The sequence below is a fragment of the Loxodonta africana genome, chromosome 10 (assembly GCF_030014295.1).
Source record: "Loxodonta africana isolate mLoxAfr1 chromosome 10, mLoxAfr1.hap2, whole genome shotgun sequence".
Classification (NCBI taxonomy): domain Eukaryota; kingdom Metazoa; phylum Chordata; class Mammalia; order Proboscidea; family Elephantidae; genus Loxodonta; species Loxodonta africana.
In genome coordinates this window covers 117,865,686-117,885,392 of record NC_087351.1, presented here as the reverse complement: position 1 = coordinate 117,885,392, position 19,707 = coordinate 117,865,686, and the positions used below count along the sequence as shown (strand labels likewise).

At 44.3% G+C, this 19,707-nt stretch overlaps 1 protein-coding gene across 1 annotated transcript in view; it reads right to left on the bottom strand.

Annotated features, from left to right (window-relative positions):
• Positions 1–1,045: 1,045 nt before the first annotated feature.
• TDRD9 (tudor domain containing 9) overlaps positions 1,046–19,707 on the bottom strand; it is a 123,184-nt gene continuing 104,522 nt past the window's right edge. The window contains exons 32-35 of the mRNA XM_023546609.2: positions 17,182–17,320; positions 7,099–7,217; positions 2,813–2,885; positions 1,046–1,648 (exon numbers count right to left, since the gene is read on the bottom strand). Coding sequence (XP_023402377.1) covers positions 1,547–1,648; positions 2,813–2,885; positions 7,099–7,217; positions 17,182–17,320 — 433 coding nt within the window. The 3' untranslated portion in view covers positions 1,046–1,546. The remainder of the gene's footprint in view (positions 1,649–2,812; positions 2,886–7,098; positions 7,218–17,181; positions 17,321–19,707) is intronic.

The window sequence follows — 19,707 nt, the reverse complement described above, 5'->3', positions numbered from 1 at the left end:
CGCATGTGTAACTTTGACTAAAAAACAAAAAGTAGTGTCCAACTAAGCCTGCCCTTCTGACAGCTGGGCGCACCATGTGCCAACCACCCACATCCTGGCAAAGCCAAGAGCACACAGCAGGGCCAAAATGTCCTGCTTCCTCTCCCAAGACATCTTTCTGAAAAGACAGGCACAACTCTAATGTTACAAGCTAGACAAACGCTAGAGGCTCGCAGGCGTTGCGATGGTTAGCTTGTACATTAACCCTGCAGGCTGGGTAGGACCTGTCCCACAGTCCCCTCACTCTCATGGCTATAGGTCAGTGCAGGCCCGAGAAGAATGTGAGCAGGACCAGGAAGGCTAAGTGAGGTGGAGGCTATCGCTCTGGAAGGCGGTGCCGGTGAGACACAGGGCCAGACGGACGCGGTGGCGCCTGCTGACCACAGCTCCTCTCAGCGCTCAGGTCCGGCTCGGTGCCCTGACAGGGCTTCCTGATGGCTCCAACTGCAGCCCCTGTACTCCCACCAGCAACTGACTGGGGCCCACAGGAAGCAGTTCTACAGAAGCCAACAGCTTCCCCAGACGTGGTGGTCCCCAAACCTCTTTACAAGCCCCCGTTTGGGATCCCACTCTGGTGACCAAATCCTTGTACCTCTCACATTTTCCTACAGGCTCCGAATTGTCCATCTGGGACAAGTCCACTTCAGGAGGACCATTCTGATTCTCAACTCTCCTTCCAGGTCGTCACCTGACCCTCCTCTCACACCTGCACCTTAAGTCTCTCACTGCCTTGTTCACAGTGGCTCTCCTTTTCTGACTGCACCCTGGCTGAAATAAGAGTTGACCTTTTCAAAGAGGTCCATATCCCTTTACTTATCAGTTTTATAAATTTGGAGTTTTTAGAATGAAATATGTATTAATGTCCTCTGACTCGAAACTATCAGAAACAGAAACTTAGTCTAATGCTTTTACTGTTTTGACACAGACTAGATGCCAACTAATCTTTATGATTTCTAAAATATGGACTAAGGATTGTAACTTGAAAATCTACATTTCACAAAGCTGAAGTTAGTTTTACCAAAAGTAGGTATTTTCCCTCAGAGGGGAAAAAAAAATATTAGGAAATGCCACATGGTTTTAAAAAACAAAGTTCTCCCCTTGTGGTGAACTGGGTGTCCTGGCTCTTGGGCCCCAAGGCTGAAATGATTATAATAGAATAGAACACGCAGGCGCATCTGGGAACCATACGTGTAATACTGGCTACTGATATTTACCTTAATAAACTTAAAGTAAAATATAGCTCTTTTTCCAACAAGGTCTTCCCTCAAAACCACTTTTTCCAAAATATTTAATACCGTGATTTTCTGTTTTCGGAAAAGCCTGGCCTCTTCCATCCTTCCCACCTGAACAGAACCCCACGGTCCCCCGCATTGGGCAGGGGCCAGGTGTAGACGGCTACATGAAGCAGTGTAATCCTGGGTACAGAGAGGTTGGTCTGGGACCCAGCCTTTCACTCCCCCTCTCCCCTGCTCCATGAAGTGAGTTCTGGACGCCGTCTGCTGACTGCTCAGGTGCTCAGCAGGATCAGCTTATGGAGCTGGTAGAGAAAAGTGTTCTTCCCTCTGCTGCCCTCCCGGTCGGCTTGCTCCATCACCAGCTTTGGGTCAACCTTTGAGACAGGCAAAAGGACCAGTCAAGCTCATTTATTACCGGGGTGGGCTTTTCTATACAGAACAAAAATACACAAAATTATGCCCACATACACACACAGACATGTAAGATATCAGAAAATGTTTTCAATTTTCCAAAAATATTTACGTAACGCTTCTCTATTCTCACTATTGCTGTTGCTGCTGAGTCAGTTTTTGACCACAGTGACACATGTGACAGAGTACAACTGCCCCACAGGGTCTCCTGGGCTGTACTGCCAGGTCTTTCTCCCGTGGAGCTGCTGGGTGAGTTTGAACCACCAACATCAGTCAGCAGCCAAGCGCTTCACTGTTGTGCCACCAGGGCTCCTTCCCCTCACATCATATATTTGGTAATTCAGCCATAAATTCATATTTAACATGGCGGCCTTTCTCAGTCATCTCCCACACGTTCCTCTTGTGTCAAGGTAAACAGAGCCTCGTGGTCAGCATCAAAGCGTGGAAGTGTCTACAACACCCAGACGCAAATGAAATTCTGCTTTCTAGCCACGTCCAGTCCAGAAAGTTCTGGCTACAGCGGAGCGCCCAGTGACGCCCTGGGCATTCATTCTAAGAGGGACCCAGTGAAGGGCCACTCGGTGAGAGAGGGCTTCTCACAGTGCAAGCAGGCCCTCCAGGGCATCTTCTGCCTAGAATGCCAGAGGGATGAGGACAGTGCCCAGTGGGGTCACTCGTAAATACATCCCTGGCTCTGGAACTACAGCTTAGAATCTCACCCCACCCCCCTCTTCAGGCGTTTCTTCCGCTGAATCACATTTAATCCACTACTCTAAACCCATGGACAGGAAAGGCTAAGGGGCCCAGGCTGGGCCTGCCCCATGTCCAACCAATGTGACTAAACGCTGGTGGGTAGACAGAGGGACTGACCGGCAAAGTGTTTTCACACAGCCCATAAGAAATAAGGGGCCAACCCAGTCCAACGCAACCTGCTTTCCCAAAATTCCAGGCAGTGGGGCCGGGGCTGATGGTCCTCCCCGGCCCTGCACAGGCCCGTTCCCCTCATGCCCTCCTCTCCACCAGAGCACCCCACTTGGCCTTGAGGCCCCTACTCTCCACATCCCTAGCTGACTCATGTCCTGACCCCGTGTGTCTGCCCCTGGTGTGGCCGCATGCTTCTCACTCACCTGATTCCATTCATACGGCTTTTCATGCCACTTAGGGACAATTCTCTCTCTTGGCTTCAACTGACAGAACAAGCTAAAATTTAACAAAGAAAATTATCTTAGTTGCACGTTAATAAATTTAATCTTATTTTTTCTTAGAATTACTACTACATAAATTTTTAAAAGGTCAAATTTTATATAGTGAAGATCAGAGAATACTTTAAACCAAAGCACATTCAATATGGGGGAAACAGGGTGAAGCCAATCTACACGACCAGCACTTATGCTGCCCTGTCACCAGTTTGCTGCATTTCTGACTCAAGTCTTGTGAGACAAGACAGATCATTTTAAATTCTTCATCAGAAATATCACCAGCTTCACAGGGTAGACAGACAACAGTGTTCAAACGATGAGTGTGTGAAGAGATCTGAAAATGTTCCCCCCCACTCCAAAAAAATACCTAAAAAAACTAGATAGACTTGTCAAAAAAGCAACCATTTCAAGGCTCTGGAAATCAACCAAAGACAGACAACAAGTTCAGAAGCATTTATTCATGAGACACTGCTGAACTTCAGGCAAGAGCAGTGGAGGTCTATGGTGCTCTTGCCTGGGCTGCTCCCACCTGCCCACCCGCCAGCTCAGTCCAGCACCGTGGTCCAAAGGTAGGGCCGGCCACGGACACCAGCATCTTCACTGCCAAAGGGAGCAGAGGATGAAACCCCCGCCTAGCAGCAATGTCGGAAAAATGGCAAACTCAGTAGGAAACAGACGGGGAAAGGCCAAAGCTCTAACAGCGGTCCTACTTGGGGCAAGTGGCAGATGACAGACTACCCAGAAATTCAAGAGGGAGATCTTAGAAATGGGAGTGCCACAAAAAATGAGACCGGCTCTCCTACAGGCCTGGCTGGCTGGGAGGCTGCATGCACACATACACACGCACACACACACACGTACAAGGAAGACCTGGGAAGGCCTGGCAAACAGTAAAAGCCAGGGAAAAGTTAGAAATGGCCTGAGCTTTGAATGCACTCCCGGCCAACACACAGGCTGCTGGCACAGGGTGGGAGCACAATGGCTTAGATATTTCAGCACAACTTCCAACCACCAGCTGAGCACTAAGCAACGCAGACACAGAGACAACCCAGAAGCCAGGCTAAAAACAAATATGAGAATTAAAAAAAAATCCAGGCACCAGCAGTCTCACACCATGGGAACATAGATTCTGCAGATCAAATCCAGGTGAGTTACTATAGTGAAACAAAATGAAACTGGCCAAAATAGCAACAACCACCTTCAGGGGGAGGAAAAAAATCAAAATCCTAAATTGTTACACAATATTATCTAGAACATCCAATCTTCAACAAAAACTATGAAACATACAAAAGAAACAGAACTGTGTGACCCATACTCAAAAGGCAAAAGCAGCTGAAATAAAGAAATGGGTGAGAAGGCTTCAAAGCAGCTACTCTAAATATGTTCAAAGGAAGAAAAAAAGGCCAGTTACCCAGATAACATCAATAAAAATGGAAAACCATATAGAAGAGCCAAATGGAAATTCTAGAGTTAAAAAGTACAGTGACTGAAATGGAAAATTCCAGACAAATCACCAACTGCAGATCTGAGATGACGGAATAACAAATCAGTAAACCTGGAGACATGTGAACAGAAATCGATCAACCTGAAGAAGAGAGAGACAACACTGGAAAAAAACGGCCGGCGCCTCGGAGACCAGTGGGACAGCCTCAGTGCACCAATGTACGTGCAATAGGAGTCCCTGAAGGAGAAACATGCAAGCAAGGGCCAAAAAAAATACCTGAAGAAAAGGTGGCTGAAGACTTCTAAAACTTGATTTAAAAAAAAAAACCACGTACAGATCCAAGAATCTCAATTTATCCCAAACAGAATAAAAACAAAGAGATTCACACCTAGATAAATTATAGTCAAAGTGTTCAATGACAAAGGCAATCTTGAAAGCAGAAAGAGAGAAGTGACTTGCCACGATCTTCAGTAAGATTATCAGTCGATTTCTCCTCAAAGGCAGTGGAGCCAGAAGGCAGTGGAACGACATATTCAAAGTGCTAAAAGATAAAACAGTCAACTAACAACTCTATATCCAGCAAAACTATCCATCAAAATGAAGGTGAAATAAAGACGGAAAAGCACTGAGAGAACCCACTGCTAGCAGCCTGACTTACAAGAAATACTAAAGTCCTTCAATCTAAAAGACAATGATACTAGATGGTGACTCAAAGCCACAGGAAGAAAATAAAAGCACCAGGAATAGTAAATATGTGGGTTAATATAGAAACTTTTAAAAATATTTAATGTTTTCTTAATTTCTAAAAAAAATTGAGATTGTATAAAGTAGTAACTGTTAACACTATAGCGCTGTTTGTAACACATCTACGATTAATATAAATAACAGGACAAAGGAAGGTGGAAATAAACCTGAATTAAAGTTGCTATATTTTGCTGGAATTAACCAGTATTTACTTATTACAATTGAATTCAGGTTAAGATGCAATTTTAGACCAGATGGTGCACTGGTTAAGTGCTTGGCTGCTAACCAAAAGGCTGGTGGTTCAAACTCACCAGCCGCCCCACGGGAGAAAGATATGGCAGTCTGCTTCCATAAAGATTACAGCCTTGGAAACCTTATGGGGCAGTACTACTCTGTCTTACAGGGTCATTATGAGTCAGGATCGACCGGATGACGGTAAATTTTTAGGTTAGAGCAATCATGGAAAAATGGACTAATAGAAATGTTGTAAAAATGTAAATTCTCTAAAATCACTGAATTGTTTTAAAAAAGAAAACCAACCTATCCTATAGCATAACAAGTCAGGATAGAGTTATCTAATTATTGGTGAAATGACAGTGGCTGTGAGTGAACGCAAAGGTGTTCCTGGGCACTGGTCATCTTGTTCCCTGTCTGGCTCCTAGCCCCATGATGTGTTCGTTTTGTGAATACGCACTGGGCTGTGGACTTTGATCTGTGCCCTTCGTGTGCCTTACACATCACCCAAATGTACACGGGAGGAGAAGACCATCACCAGGTTATCAGAAGCTGCCTGTTTCCCAACCAGCAGAGTGCAGGCTCTCTGGGCAACGATGTACCCACCACTAGCCTGGCAGAGCTGTCTCTGGAGGACTGGGTGTGTGGGAGACCGTCTGTGCTCCTCCACGCCCACTCTCCACTCTTCTTGACATTTCTGGGGGCCTGAGGGCTCACCTGTATGGGCTGCACCAATGGAAGTCCTTGCCCTCTGGATTCTCGTTGGGTCTGGCCAATGGGAGTCCCAGCAAGAGGTGAGACGGAGGTGAGGGAGGTCTGGATGCTATTCCCTGACCTCCTTCCCTAAGGAGAGGCTCAACAGAGGGCTCAGCCCCTGTAAGGCACTCCTTCCACACAGACTCTCAGCCCCCAGGCTCCAGGACCCTGCTCCCTCTCCTTGGATACAAGACATCCCACTGTTAACAGCCCCAGAGCATGGAGTACTCAGGTGGGTTCCCTGTGCCCTGCCATTATGGACTGCACTGTGCCCCCGCCAAAATCCATGTCCACTTGGCCAGGCCATGATTCCCAGTACTGTGTGGCTGTCCTCTGTTTTGTGCTCTTTTGTGATTTTCCTATGTGTTGTCATCCCAACCTCTGTGATATTAATGAAGCAGAATTAGAGGCAGTTATGTTAATGAGGCAGGACACAATCTACAGGATTAGGCTGTATCTTGAGTCAATTTCTTTTGAGATATAAAAGAGAGAAGCAAGCAGACAGAAGAAGGACCACCTACCATCAAGAAAAAAGAGCTGGGAGCAGAACACATCCTTTGAACCTGGGTCCCTGTGCTGAGAAATTCCTAAACTAGGGGAAGACTGATGATAAGGACCTTCCCCCAGAGCTAACAAAGAGAGAAAGGCATCCCCCCTGGAGCTCACAGCCTGAATTTGGACTTCTAGCCTTTTAAACTGAGAGAATAAATCTGTCTGTTAAAGCTATCCACTTGTGGTGTTTGTTATAGCAGCACTAGACAACTGAAACACCTGCCCATACTTTCTGAAATGAACCCAATTTGAGAGTGTCAACTACTTCCTGCTTTGATCCTGGCTGGCACCTGGGGCAAAGGTGGCTGCTCGCCACAGGAAGCTGGTGTCTACAAGCTGTCATCCCTAAGATGCTGCCTCAGGCACTGGAATTCCACTTCAGATGACCAACCTATCATTGCCTCCTGAACAACTGAAAACATTCAGAAGACAGCTAAAAAAGGTGAGTAGGAAGGAAAGATGACCTTGTCATCACGCAACTTACCCTAAAAGTTTCTGACGAGCGTTGTCCTGTAACTGAGCGATTCTTTCTGGCCCAAGATACTTAGATCCATTAGGTCCATCACATACTAGCTTGTTAATAGCTGCCCTGAGAATATTAATCTGTAGACAAATGGCAACATAAATACTCACATGATTCTACTATAAGCTGATAAAATGTGGGAATTTCATCCTATTTAAATAACTCATTAACAGGCTTAGTATTTGATAAACAACTGTAGCTGTAGCATCAGAACCTGCCTAACTTCGGCGGGGGGATAATGTGAATCGAGATCCACCTAAGGCCGACTCCCGTGAGGCAGAGGTCAGACACACCTCCTCTCTCCAACCTTTTTACACATTCTGTCACCAGCCATCCTCCCCTCGGCACTACCTCTATTCTGAGTTCAATAATCCTCTTCTGGGTTCAGTAACCCATTGCAGAGGCCACATAAAACTCACAGACCATACTTACCATTCAGTGGTTTATTAAGGAAGTAAACAGGGTACAATCCGGAATCACAGTCAACAGGCGACCACTCAGGATCAGGAAGCATGCAAAGTCTGGAAGGCTACTCCTTCTCCAGTACAAGACAGCTCTCAGCTCCTCTCCACTGGGCAAGCAAGCAGGCCCTACTCTCTGTTGTGCACACGCCCTCTAAGGCCCCTCAAAACAGGCCTCTCTGCCTTCAGCATCCCTGCCCTCACCACTGATTCTACCACTGGGCCCCTTCCGGGCTTGCTGCTATCTTTAAATCTTACAGGCCTTTACCCATGTCACAGCTTTTTTTTAGGAGGTTCCTTGCCTCTTCTCTCTCCCTTCTGCTTCTGTCTGCATAACTTCTGTGGGGTTGGCTACATATATACACAAACTCCTCATACATTTCAAGATATGGCCCTCCCACCAGGCTGTGAGCTGACCAATCCCCTCTTGATAGGCCACAGACACATCATTTGTATAGTAGACTATAGTAACTTCATTTGCACAGTCTATAATAACTTCATTTGCATATTATATTGACCAATACCTGCAAGGTGCATACCAATCACAGGGCAGGCTGCAGCCCGGGATCAGACAGAAAGTATCAAACCATCAGTTGTTTACAGCTTACCCAGGACATGTCAATTAGGACAAAAGTAACAAGCCCTCTGGGGAAGAAAACTAAGGCAAAGGTAACTCCTCAAGGCTTCCGGGAAAAATCCGTCAAGATGTTTTTCCAAAGAACCAAGGCAAAAGGCCACATAAAGGAACTCATTTCACCACAGTATTCTTATGGCTATCATCAATACGGTATTAAAACACAAATAACCATTATCGTAACTTAAGAAACAGTAACAAAAAACTTTACATCAGCAAGAAAGGTTCAGACTTTTTAGTATAAACACACTTTTTAAAGTTCTACAATTTGCCACAGTTTAACTTGTGGAGTTGCACAATTTGAAATCTACTAGAATCATATCCGTTTCTTTGACTCTGTATTGTTTGTATGAAAGCCTGAAGATATCTCACCCCCTAGAGGTACATGCTATGCTTTCTTACCAGCCTCTGTCACAGGTTTTTAAAATGAACTTTATTTTTGCATACTTTTAAGTTGTTGTTGTTAGGTGCTGTTAAGTCGGTTCCGACTCTAAATGATCCTATGCACAACAGAATGAAACGCTGCCCAGTCCTGCACCATCCTCACAATTGTTTTTAGGCTTCAGCCCATTGTTCTAGCCACCGTGTCGACCCATCTCACCGAGGGTCCTCCTCTTTTCCGCTGACCCTGTACTTTACCAAGCATCATATCCTTCTCCAGGGACTGATCCCTCCTGACAACATGTCCAAACTATGGAAGACACAGTTTCACTACCCTCGCTTCCAAGGAGCAGTCTGGTTGTACTTCTCCTAAGACAAATTTGTTCATTCTTTTGGCAGTCCATGGTATATTCAATATTCTTCCCCAACACCACAACTTAAAGGCGTCAATTCTTCTTCTGTCTTCCTTATTCACTGTCCAGCTTTCACATGCATATGAGGCAACTGAAAACACCATGGCTTGGGTCAGGCATACCTTAGTCCTCAAGGTGACATCTTTTAAGAGTTATGGAAAAATTGCAAAGATAGGACAGTTCTCCTGTACACCCCTTGCTCAGTTTCACCTACTATTACCATGGTACGTTTGTCAACACCAAAAAACCGTCTTCGGTATACCAAAAAACCAAAACCAAACCCGTTGCCACTGAGTTGATTCCAACTCATAACAACCCTATAGGACAGAGTAGAACTGCCCCATAGGGTTTCCAAGGAGCGCCTGCAGAATTTGAACTGCCAGCCTTTTGACTGGCAGCTATAGCTCTTAACCACTATGCTACCACCAGGGTGTCCCTCTTTGGTATATTAAAAAAAAAAAAAAATTGTATATAGTCTTATTAAATAAACTTATCCTCTTTCTGTTCCAGGACCCACTTCAGGGTATCACATGATGAAAGGTATTTGTCATCAACCAATCCTCTGGTCCTAGTCTGTTTCTCACCCTCGTCTTACCTTTAAGACAGTGACACTTGGGAGGAGTTCTGGTCAGGTGTCCTGCACAACATTCTCTAGTTCGTATTTGTCTACTGTTTTTCTCATGGTCAGACTAGGGTTCGGGGAAGAAGGCCACAGATGTAAAGTGCCTTCTAATCACATTAAGCAGGGGGTATGTGACATCAACATGACATCACTGGCGATGCTCACCTTCAACATCTGGCTCAGGTGGTGTCACCAAGGTTCCTTCGTTGTGAAGTTTCTCTTGCCCCTCTCCCTGCTCTACCATCTGGAAGTGCATCACTAAGTCTAGCCCATCGTGAGTGGGTTTAAGCTTCACCTCCTGGAGGGGGCAATTATCTACATACATTATCGGGAATTCTCGATTTATGTACTCCATCATTTATATCACTACAGACTCACGGATATTTATACTTTGGGTTATAATCCAATATACCACATTATTTATTCTGTTGCTCAAACTGTTCCAGCTTTAGCCTTTGGGGTCTCTTTCAGGTTGGCTCCTGTGCCCTTTGAAAACGCCCCCATCCTTTTGTGTTTCTGAGCACTTCTTTTACTTTTTGGTACTACAAGAAGCTCCAGGCTCATTCTATATTTTCTGTATCTCAGTCCTAGAATCAGCTTTTTCTCCAAGGAGGCCTGGTTCCTATTACTGGAGCACGGTATGAGAACCTGATCTGGGCACTGGATGTACTCATTGCTACTGGGGGCGGGGAGTCACTGCTTCTAGGAATATCTGTGGATATACTAACACACACCTGTAGTTCTTTTGTTTCTGTCCATCTGTGTCTATAATGAGCTGAGCCTGAGTTTATACTGATGCCCTGACTCCAGTCCAGCACCACAGGGTTTGTTCTAGCTCTCCTCTCTTCCTTATCTGTAAGTTCCCTCTCTGACAGTAAGAAAACGTGGCTCCCACCATCCCTTTACTTGTTTGTTCAACCCCAGTCTACATGTAAAGCAGTTCAGAATTAACTTGTACCCCTGTGAGAAACGACTTTACCAACTAGAGAAAGTGCTTATGTGCAGTTCCTTGTCTTCAGTCTGTTTCCAGTCAAATCCCCATTTTCCACAGCTCCTTTCTTCCTCATCCCCTTCAATGCAGTTATATCATACGTTTCTAATACACTTAAGACTAATGTGTCCCAGAATACTTAACATCCCAGGATCCCTGACATCCTGATTGGTATTGATATGTATCTGTGTGTGAGAAAGATTAGTTTTCACACATTAGAGTCCTGTGGGTTTTGACTAAAGCACAGAGTGGTGTGTGTGTGTGTGTGAAAGAGATTAGTTTTCACGCATTAGAGTCCCATGGGTTTTGACTAAAGCACAGAGTGGTGTGTGTGTGTGTGAAAGAGATTAGTTTTCACGCATTAGAGTCCCATGGGTTTTGACTAAAGCACGTGGTGGTGTGTGTGTGTGAGAGAGAGAGATTAGTTTTCACGCATTAGAGTCCCATGGGTTTTGACTAAAGCACGTGGTGGTGTGTGTGTGTGAGAGAGAGAGATTAGTTTTCACGCATTAGAGTCCCATGGGTTTTGACTAAAGCACATGGTGGTGTGTGTGTGTGTGTGTGTGTGAGAGAGAGAGAGAGAGAGAGAGAGAGATTAGTTTTCACGCATTAGAGTCCCATGGGTTTTGACTAAAGCACAGAGTGGTATGTGTATGTGTGAAAGAGATTAGTTTTCACGCATTAGAGTCCCATGGGTTTTGACTAAAGCACAGAGTGGTGTGTGCGTGTGTGAGAGAGAGATTAGTTTTCACGCATTAGAGTCCCATGGGCTTTGACTAAAGCACAGAGTGGTGTGTGTGTGTGTGTGAGAGAGAGATTAGTTTTCACGCATTAGAGTCCCATGGGTTCTGACCAAAGCACAGAGTGGTGTGTGTGTGTGTGTGTGTGTGTGTGTGAGAGAGAGAGAGAGAGAGAGAGAGAGATTGGTCTGCACACATTAGAGTCCCATGGGTTTTGACTAAAGCACAGACGCAGTTATCAACCACCCCAGCATACGGAGCAACTCTTTTACCCCAAAAGTCTCCCTGTGCATGCCCCTTGTAGGCAACCCTCCCTTCTGTTTCATGTCCTTACAGTGTTGCCTTTTCAAAAATGTCATATGAATAGAATCCTACAACACGCAGCTCTTGTACCTAGATTTTTTCACTTAGTAAAATGTACTTAAGATTCATCCATGTTATCTCATGAGTTGACCACTCATTCTTTTAACTGCTGAATACTATTCCACAGTCCTGATAAACCCGTTTACCCACTCCCCTGGTGAACAACATCTTGGTTGCTTCCAGTCTTTAACAATTATTAATAAAGCTGCTATTAACACCCACATACAGGTTTTATTTGAATGCAGACTTTCAAATCACTTGCACAGATACCTAGGGTTTGGATCCTGTATCATATGGAAGGTGCATGTTACACTCTGTATGAAACTGCCAAATCGTCTCTCAAAACGGTGGCGCCATTTTGCACTCCCATCAGCAATGAACAAAGGTTCCTTTTGCTCTGTGTTCTCGCCAGTGTTCATAAGTGTCATTTTTTCTGGATTTGGGCCATTCTAATGTTCATTGCTGATGGGGTTCAGCTCAGCTTCCAGAACAAGACAGACTAGGAAGGAGAACCTGGTGGTCTGTGTCTGAAAGAGATTAGCCAGTAAAAACTTTATGAATACCAGCAGAAAAATTACTCAATATAGTGCCGGAAGATGAGCCTCTCAGGCTGGAGGGCACTAAAAGGTTGACTGGGGAACAGCTGCCTCCTCAAAGCAGAGTTGACCATAATGACATAGATGGACTTGAGTATTTGGGACCTTCATTTGCTGATGTGGCACGACTCAAAATGAGAAGAAACAGCTGCAAACATCCCTTAATAATCGGAATCTGGAATGTATGTATTATGAATCTAGGAAAACTGGAAATCGTCAAAAATGAAATGGAATATATAAACATCAGCATCCTAGGCATTGGTGAGCTGAAATGGACTGGTACCGGCCATTCTGAATCAGACAATCGTATGGTCTACTATGTCAGGAATGACAACTTGAAAAGGAATAGTGTTGCATTCATCTTTGAAAAAAAATTTCAAGATCTATCCTGAAGTATAATGCTGTCAGTGATAGAATAATATCCATACCCCTACAAGGAAGACAAGTTAATTCAAATTTACACACCAACCACTAAAGGCCAAAGATGAAGAAATTGAAGATTTTTACCAGCTTCTGCAGTCTGAAATTGATTGAACATGCAATCAAATTGCATTGATAATTACTGGTGATTGGAATATGGAAGTCGGAAAGAAAGAAGGATTGGTAGTTGGAAAATACGGCCTTAGTGATACAAATGATGCCAGAGATCAATTGCTTGAATTTTGTCTGATATAAATTCTTCATGGCAAATACCTTTTTTTCAACACCGTAAACGGAGACTATACATGGGGACCTCGCCACGTGGAATACACAGGAATCAAACTGACTACAACTGTGGAAAGAGAAAATAGAAAAGTTCAATATCATCAGTCAGAACAAAGCCAGGGGCTGACTGCATATCAGACCATCAATTACTCATATGCAAGTTCAAGTTGAAACTGAAGAAAATTAGAACAAGTCCACGAGAGCCAAAGTATGACGTTGAGCATATCCCACCTGAATTTAGAGATCATCTCAATAATAGATTTGATGTGTTAAACACTAATGACAGAAGACCAGAGGAGTTGTGGAATGACATCAAGCACGTCATACATGAAAAAAATAAGAGGTCATTAAAAAGACAGGAGAGAAAGAAAAGATCTAAATAGATGTCAGAAGAGACGTGGAAACTTGCTCTTGAACGTCAAGCACCTAAGGCAAAAGGAAAAAAATGATGAAGTAAAAGAGCTAAACAGAAGACTTCAAAGCGCAGCTCGAGAAGACAAAGTATTATGATGATTCATGCAAAGATCTAGAGATAGAAAACCAAAAGGGAAGAACACGCACGGCAATTCTCAAGCTGAAAGAACTGAAGAAAAAATTCAAGCCTTGAGCTGCAATATTAAACAATGCAGGAAGCATCAAAAGATGGAAGAACACACAGAGTCACTGTACCAAAAAGAATTGGTCAACGTGCAACCATTTCAGGAGGTAGCATATGATCAGGAACTGATGGTACTGAAGGAAAAAGTCCAAGCTGCACTGAAGGCACTGGTGAAAAACAAGCCTCTGGGAATTGACGGAATATCAGTTGAGATATTTCAACAAACGAATGCAGCACCAGAGGTGCTCGCTTGTCTGTGAAAGACATTTGGAAGACAGCTACTTGAACAACTGACTGGAAGAAATTCATATTTATGTCTATTCCAAAGAAAGGTGATCCAATAGAATGCGGAGATTATCGAGAAATATCATTAATATCACATGCAAGTAAAATTTTCCTGAAAATAATTCAAAAGTGGTTGCAGCGGTACATGGAAAGGGAAATGCCAGAAATTCAAGCTGGATGCAGAAGAGGATGTAGAACCAGGGATATCACTGCCCATGTCAGATGGATCCTGGCTGAAAGCAGAGAATACCAGAAAAATGTTTATCTGTGTTTTATTGACTATGCAAAGGCATTTGACTGGGTCATAACAAATTATGGATAACATTGCGAGTAACAGGAATTTCAGAACACTTAATTGTGCTCATGAGGAACCTACACATAGACCAAGAGGCAGTCATTCAAACAGAACAAGGGGATACTGCATGGCTTAAAGTCAGGAAAGGTGTGCATCAGGGTTGTATCCTTTCACCATACTTATTCAATCTGTATGCTGAGCGAATAATCCGGGAAGCTGGATTATATGAAGAACGGGGCATCAGGATTGGAGGAAGACTCATTAACAACCTATGATATGCAGATGACACAACCTTGCTTGCTGAAAGTGAAGAGGACTTACTGATGAAGATCACAGACCACAGCCTTCAGTATGGATTACACCTCAACATAAAGAAAACAAAAATCCTCACAACTGGACCAATAGGCAACATCACGATAGAGAAAAGACTGAAGTTGTCAAGGATTTCGTTTTACTTGGATCCACAATCAACACCCATGGAAGCAGCAGTCAAGAAATCAAAGGATGCGTTGTGTTAGGCAAATCTGCTGCAAAAAACCTCTTTAAAGTTAAAAAGCAAAGAAGACTAAGGTATGCCTGACCCAAGGCATAGTGTTCTCAATTGCCTCATATGCATGCGAAAAGCTGGACAATGAATAAGGAAGACCAAGTAAGAATTGACACCTTTGCATTAAGGTGTTGGAAAAGAACATTGAGTATACCCTGGACTGCGAAAAGAACAAATGCGTCTTGGAAGAAGTACAGCCAGAACGCTCCACTGAAGCGAGGATGGTCAGATGATGTCTCACATACTTTGGACATGTTACCAAGAGGGACCACTCCTTGGAGAAGGACATCATGCTTGGTAAGTAGAGGGTCAATGAAAAAGAGGAAGACCCTCAACAAGATGGATTGACACAGTGGATGCAACAATGGGATGAGACATAGCAATGACTGTGAGGATGGCGGAGGACCAGGCAGTGTTTCGATCTGTTGTACACTGGGTCGCTATGAGTGAGAACGAAATCAATGGCCCCTAACAACAAGTCCCTTTATGTGAAAAGGGCAGTTAATATTTAACAAATCAAAATGCAGAAAACATTTCACAGCAGTGCCATCTGGGAATAAGGACAAGCTCAAAATGTCTGGCCTCAGCTTCATTTTCTCCCCATCCCTTTAAGGCGGTTATGTCAACCTCTCCTACTTAAAGGAACTTCTGAGAAACAAGTTCATGTACTCTAGAGTGGTACTTCTCAAACTATCTGTGGTGCAGGACAAGCTTTGTTTTCATTTTGTAAAATGCAGTAAAAATTAATTATAAGAATAATGAAATATACAAAGAAAACCGTACAAAACACAAGCCCAAATTTTTCATTATTAGATGCAAAATTACTTTGTCATACTGCTATACAAACTTCTAAACACTTAACTGTAGCACCTGCATTTACCACAGCCCAGACCGTCACTGGCATCGTTCACAGACAGGGCTCTGGGTAGCACTGCTCTAGACCAAGTCTGCACCTAGCCACTGGCCAGCAAGCCCACAGTACCTGTGGAAAGGATGAAGGCGGGGCAGGACTTGTGTCCTTGTTTCCGATATTAACCAGCAAAGATGTCCAGTTTTGATTATGCCAAAACGAGAATGGAATGAGTCTTGGATACAGACCCACAGCAGTCCTGTGGCTCTAGTATTCAATTTAATTGCCCAGAAAAACCTACTGTGCCAGGAGATATCAAATACAAAATTCAGACAGTGCCACCTCTACCAGAAAGATACTTCTCCCAGAAAAGAGAAGTAAAACAGGCAAGACATGGTGGATCTGTGTACTGGCAGCAGAAAGCACAAAGAAGCAAGCACTCCAGCGCTGGAGCGGTAAGTCTCTATCAGGAACACCACACCTGCCTGCAGTGCAATGGATTTCACTGCCATATGACCTTTCTGCACGTGGGTTTCTAACTGCCAAAAATGATTGGTGGGGCCACAATCTTGCAAGGAATTGGTCATTATACTATGCAAACAGGATGCATAAAACCACTCAATAGGAATAAGTGATCTTCAGGGAGCTGGCTGACTGCTATGCAAATTGAGTGATTGCAGTCTATCCAGGGAATTGGTCAGTTCATGGTCTGGCTGGGAGGGCAATACCTTGAAATTGAATATAAGGTCCCCGAGCTGAGTACCTCCTAAACCCAGGGGAGAGAGAGCTGTAACACCGAAGATGGCAAGAAACAGTGGCAACCACAGCAGAGCCCAGCAGCAGCAGTACGAGCAGTGAGAACCACGAGACTGGCAGACGGCTGCAGCAGTGCTTCCCAGCCCAGGGAGTCCGAGAGCGCCAAGTGAGTGCCTTCAGGCAGGAGGCTTGTTGACTGAGTGGTATGCCCCCAGGTACTTGTCAAAGGAGCTAAAGAGCTGTAACACTGGCCTGAGTGGGGCAGAGGCCTGAAGAAGGCCCACAGGGGGGCAGCACAGCCAAGAGAAGGGCCATCGATTGGCACCCTAAGAGAGAAGGGTCTGCCTGCAGGCATGGCTGAGAAGGAGCTGAGAGCCACCCTGGTTGGATGTTGTCCTGCTTGATGAACTGCACCCTGTTCTCCTGAGTTGTATCCTGTTAATACCAAGTTGATCCTGAACCTGAGTTGTAGCCTGTTACTTCCCTAATAGATCACATAACTGTGAGTACGGTCTGTGAGTTCTGTGTGGCCACTGCAAACCCAGGAGGGAAGTAGAGAGTACTGTGGGGGAGGGGAGAGCACCTGGTGTCAGAAATGGTGAAAAAGTTGGAGAGTAGAAATATGTCTGACCCCTACCTCACAGAAATCAACTTCGGGGTGATCCTAATTGTCTTCCCTCCTCCTGAGACCAAGGCTCAGACTCTAAATTACAATGTCAGACATTGCACTCACTGTTAAATGGTCGTGTAGACAAACCGAGGAAGAGAGAGAGAACTGGTGCCCTGTAAAGAGTACACCAATGTTACCTCCATGATATCCTCCACGCTGAACTGAACATCGAATGCCAGCTCAATGTCGTGCTCTGGCAGGATAGGGGTCCCTGTAGTTGGGTTCCACCCCAAACCACAGAGGACTCCAGTATAGCATTTTCCATCCCGATCTACCCTAAAGAAAATGTTTTGAGAAGAGTTAGTATTTCAAAATTGTTAAACCACTGTTCCAATATTAAAGAAATTAACCAATAAAATATAGTAACGAGGATTCGAAACCTGTTAATACAGTAACGAGGATTCGAAACCTCTGTTAATACAGTAACGAGGATTCGAAACCTCTCTGTTAATACAGTAACGAGGATTCGAAACCTCTCTGTTAATACAGTAACGAGGATTCGAAACCTCTCTGTTAATACAGTAACGAGGATTCGAAACCTCTCTGTCGCACATGATGTAAAGAATATGCTCTCACATATGGTTCTTTCCTCTACCTTTGAATTCTTTCCATGGGTTAAATGCTGATTCGTGAGATTTCTGGGGAAAAGGTTGTACACATTTTATAACTTGAGAAGGAAGTCTGTTGTTGTTGTTAGGTACCCTCCAGTCAGTTCCAACTCATAGTGACCCTACGTACAACAGAATGAAACACTGCCCAGTCCTGCGCCATCCTCACAATCATTACTATGCTTGAGCCCATCCCTGAAGTCACTGTGTCAATCCAACTTGTTGAGTCTCTTCCTCTCTCTCTTGCTGACCCTCTGCTTTACCAAGCATGATGTCATTCTCCAGGAACTTCTCCCTCCTCATAACATGTCCAAAGTACATGAGACAGGTCTCGCCATCCTCGCTTCTAAGGAACATTTTGGCTGTACTTCTTCCAAGACAGATTTGTTCATTCTTCTGGCAGTTCATGGTATAGTCAATATTCTTCACCAACAGTATAATTCAAAGATGCTGATTCTAAGACAGGGAGCAAAGGCCCTGAGATTAGAGGGTGCCTGTTTGAAAAACAGTGATGAGACTGGTGTGGTTACAGAAGAAACAAGTAAAAGAGAAATAGACAATATCATGAGGGAGGTAATAGGGGGCTGAGAGTAGAACCTAGTGACTTAGTAAGACAAGGAACAGAGGGCCCCCATAATCTGCAAACAAAGTAACAAGAAATGGGCCAGGGCGCAGAAACAAAGCCATTCCACGGAACAGTGGGGCAGGGTATCTAAAAATAGCCCACAAACTTCTTTGAAGTTGCCTTTCAGAAGCAGCTGGAGAAAACCAGGCCTAGGGACATGTGCAGAATATCTACCTGTGACTGCTGTGTGACCTTCCACCAGGGGCAGTGGGGGGCTACAGCCCTAGCCGGGGAATTGAACCCAAGGAGCAAGAGACTGCGCAGGCATGACACCCCATAATAAGTCCTGCTACAAATCCCAGAGGCCTCCAGGACAGAAGCCATCTCGGAAAGCTGCTGCGGGCACACCTTAGTTAACATATCCCCGCCTGTGCCTATGAATAAACATGAATCTTTTCCCACCCAAGAACTTTTAAAAACTTGGGCCTGTCTTTTGTTCTGTGAGATAAGGGTAAGCTTGCTCTAGGCCTTCCTCATCTCCGCTTGCAAGCCTCTTCAATAAAGCTTTGCCCATGTGGAAAACTACGTGTCATTCTTGACCAGTTAAAGGCAAGAACCTTATTCCGGTAACAATTCTTCTCCTGTCTTCCTTATTCATTGTCCAGCTTTTGCTTGCGTACGGTGCAACTGAAAACACCATGGCTTCGGTCAGGTGCACTTTAGTCCTCAAAATGACATTTTTGCTTTTTAACACTTAAAGAGGTCTTTTGGAGCAGATTTGTCCAACGCAATACATCTTCTGATTTCCTGACTGCTGCTTCCATGGGTGTTGATTGTGAATTCAAGTAAAATGATATCCTTGATAACTTCAATCTTTTCTCCATTTATTGTGATGTTGCTTATTGGTCCAATTGTGAGGATTTTTGTTTTCTTTATGTTGAGGTGTAATCCATACTGAAGGCTGTGGTCTTTGATCTTCATTAGTAAGTACTTCAAGTCCTCTTGGCTTTCAGAAAGCAAGGTTGTGTTATCTGCATATCACAGGTTGTTAATGAGTCTTCCTCCAATCCTGATGCCCCTTTCTTCTTCATATAAGCCAGCTTCTCGGATTATTTGCTCAGCACACAGATTAATAAGTATGGTGAAAGGCTACAACTCTCACACCTTCCCTGACTTTAAGTCACACAATATCCCCTTGTTCTGTTCAAATGACTGCCTCATGATCTATGTACAGGTTTCTCATGATCACAATTAAGTGTTCTGGAATTTTCAATCTTTGCTATGTTATCTATAATTTGTTATGATCCACACAGTTAAATGCCTTTAAGCACAGGTAAACATCTTTCTGGTATTCTCTGCTTTTAGCCAAGAACCATCTGACATCAGCAAAGGCATCTATGTCCTCTTCTGAATCCAGCTTGAACTTCTGGCAGTTCCCTGTCAATGTACTGCTGCAATCGCTTTTGATCTTCAGCAAAATTTTACTTGCA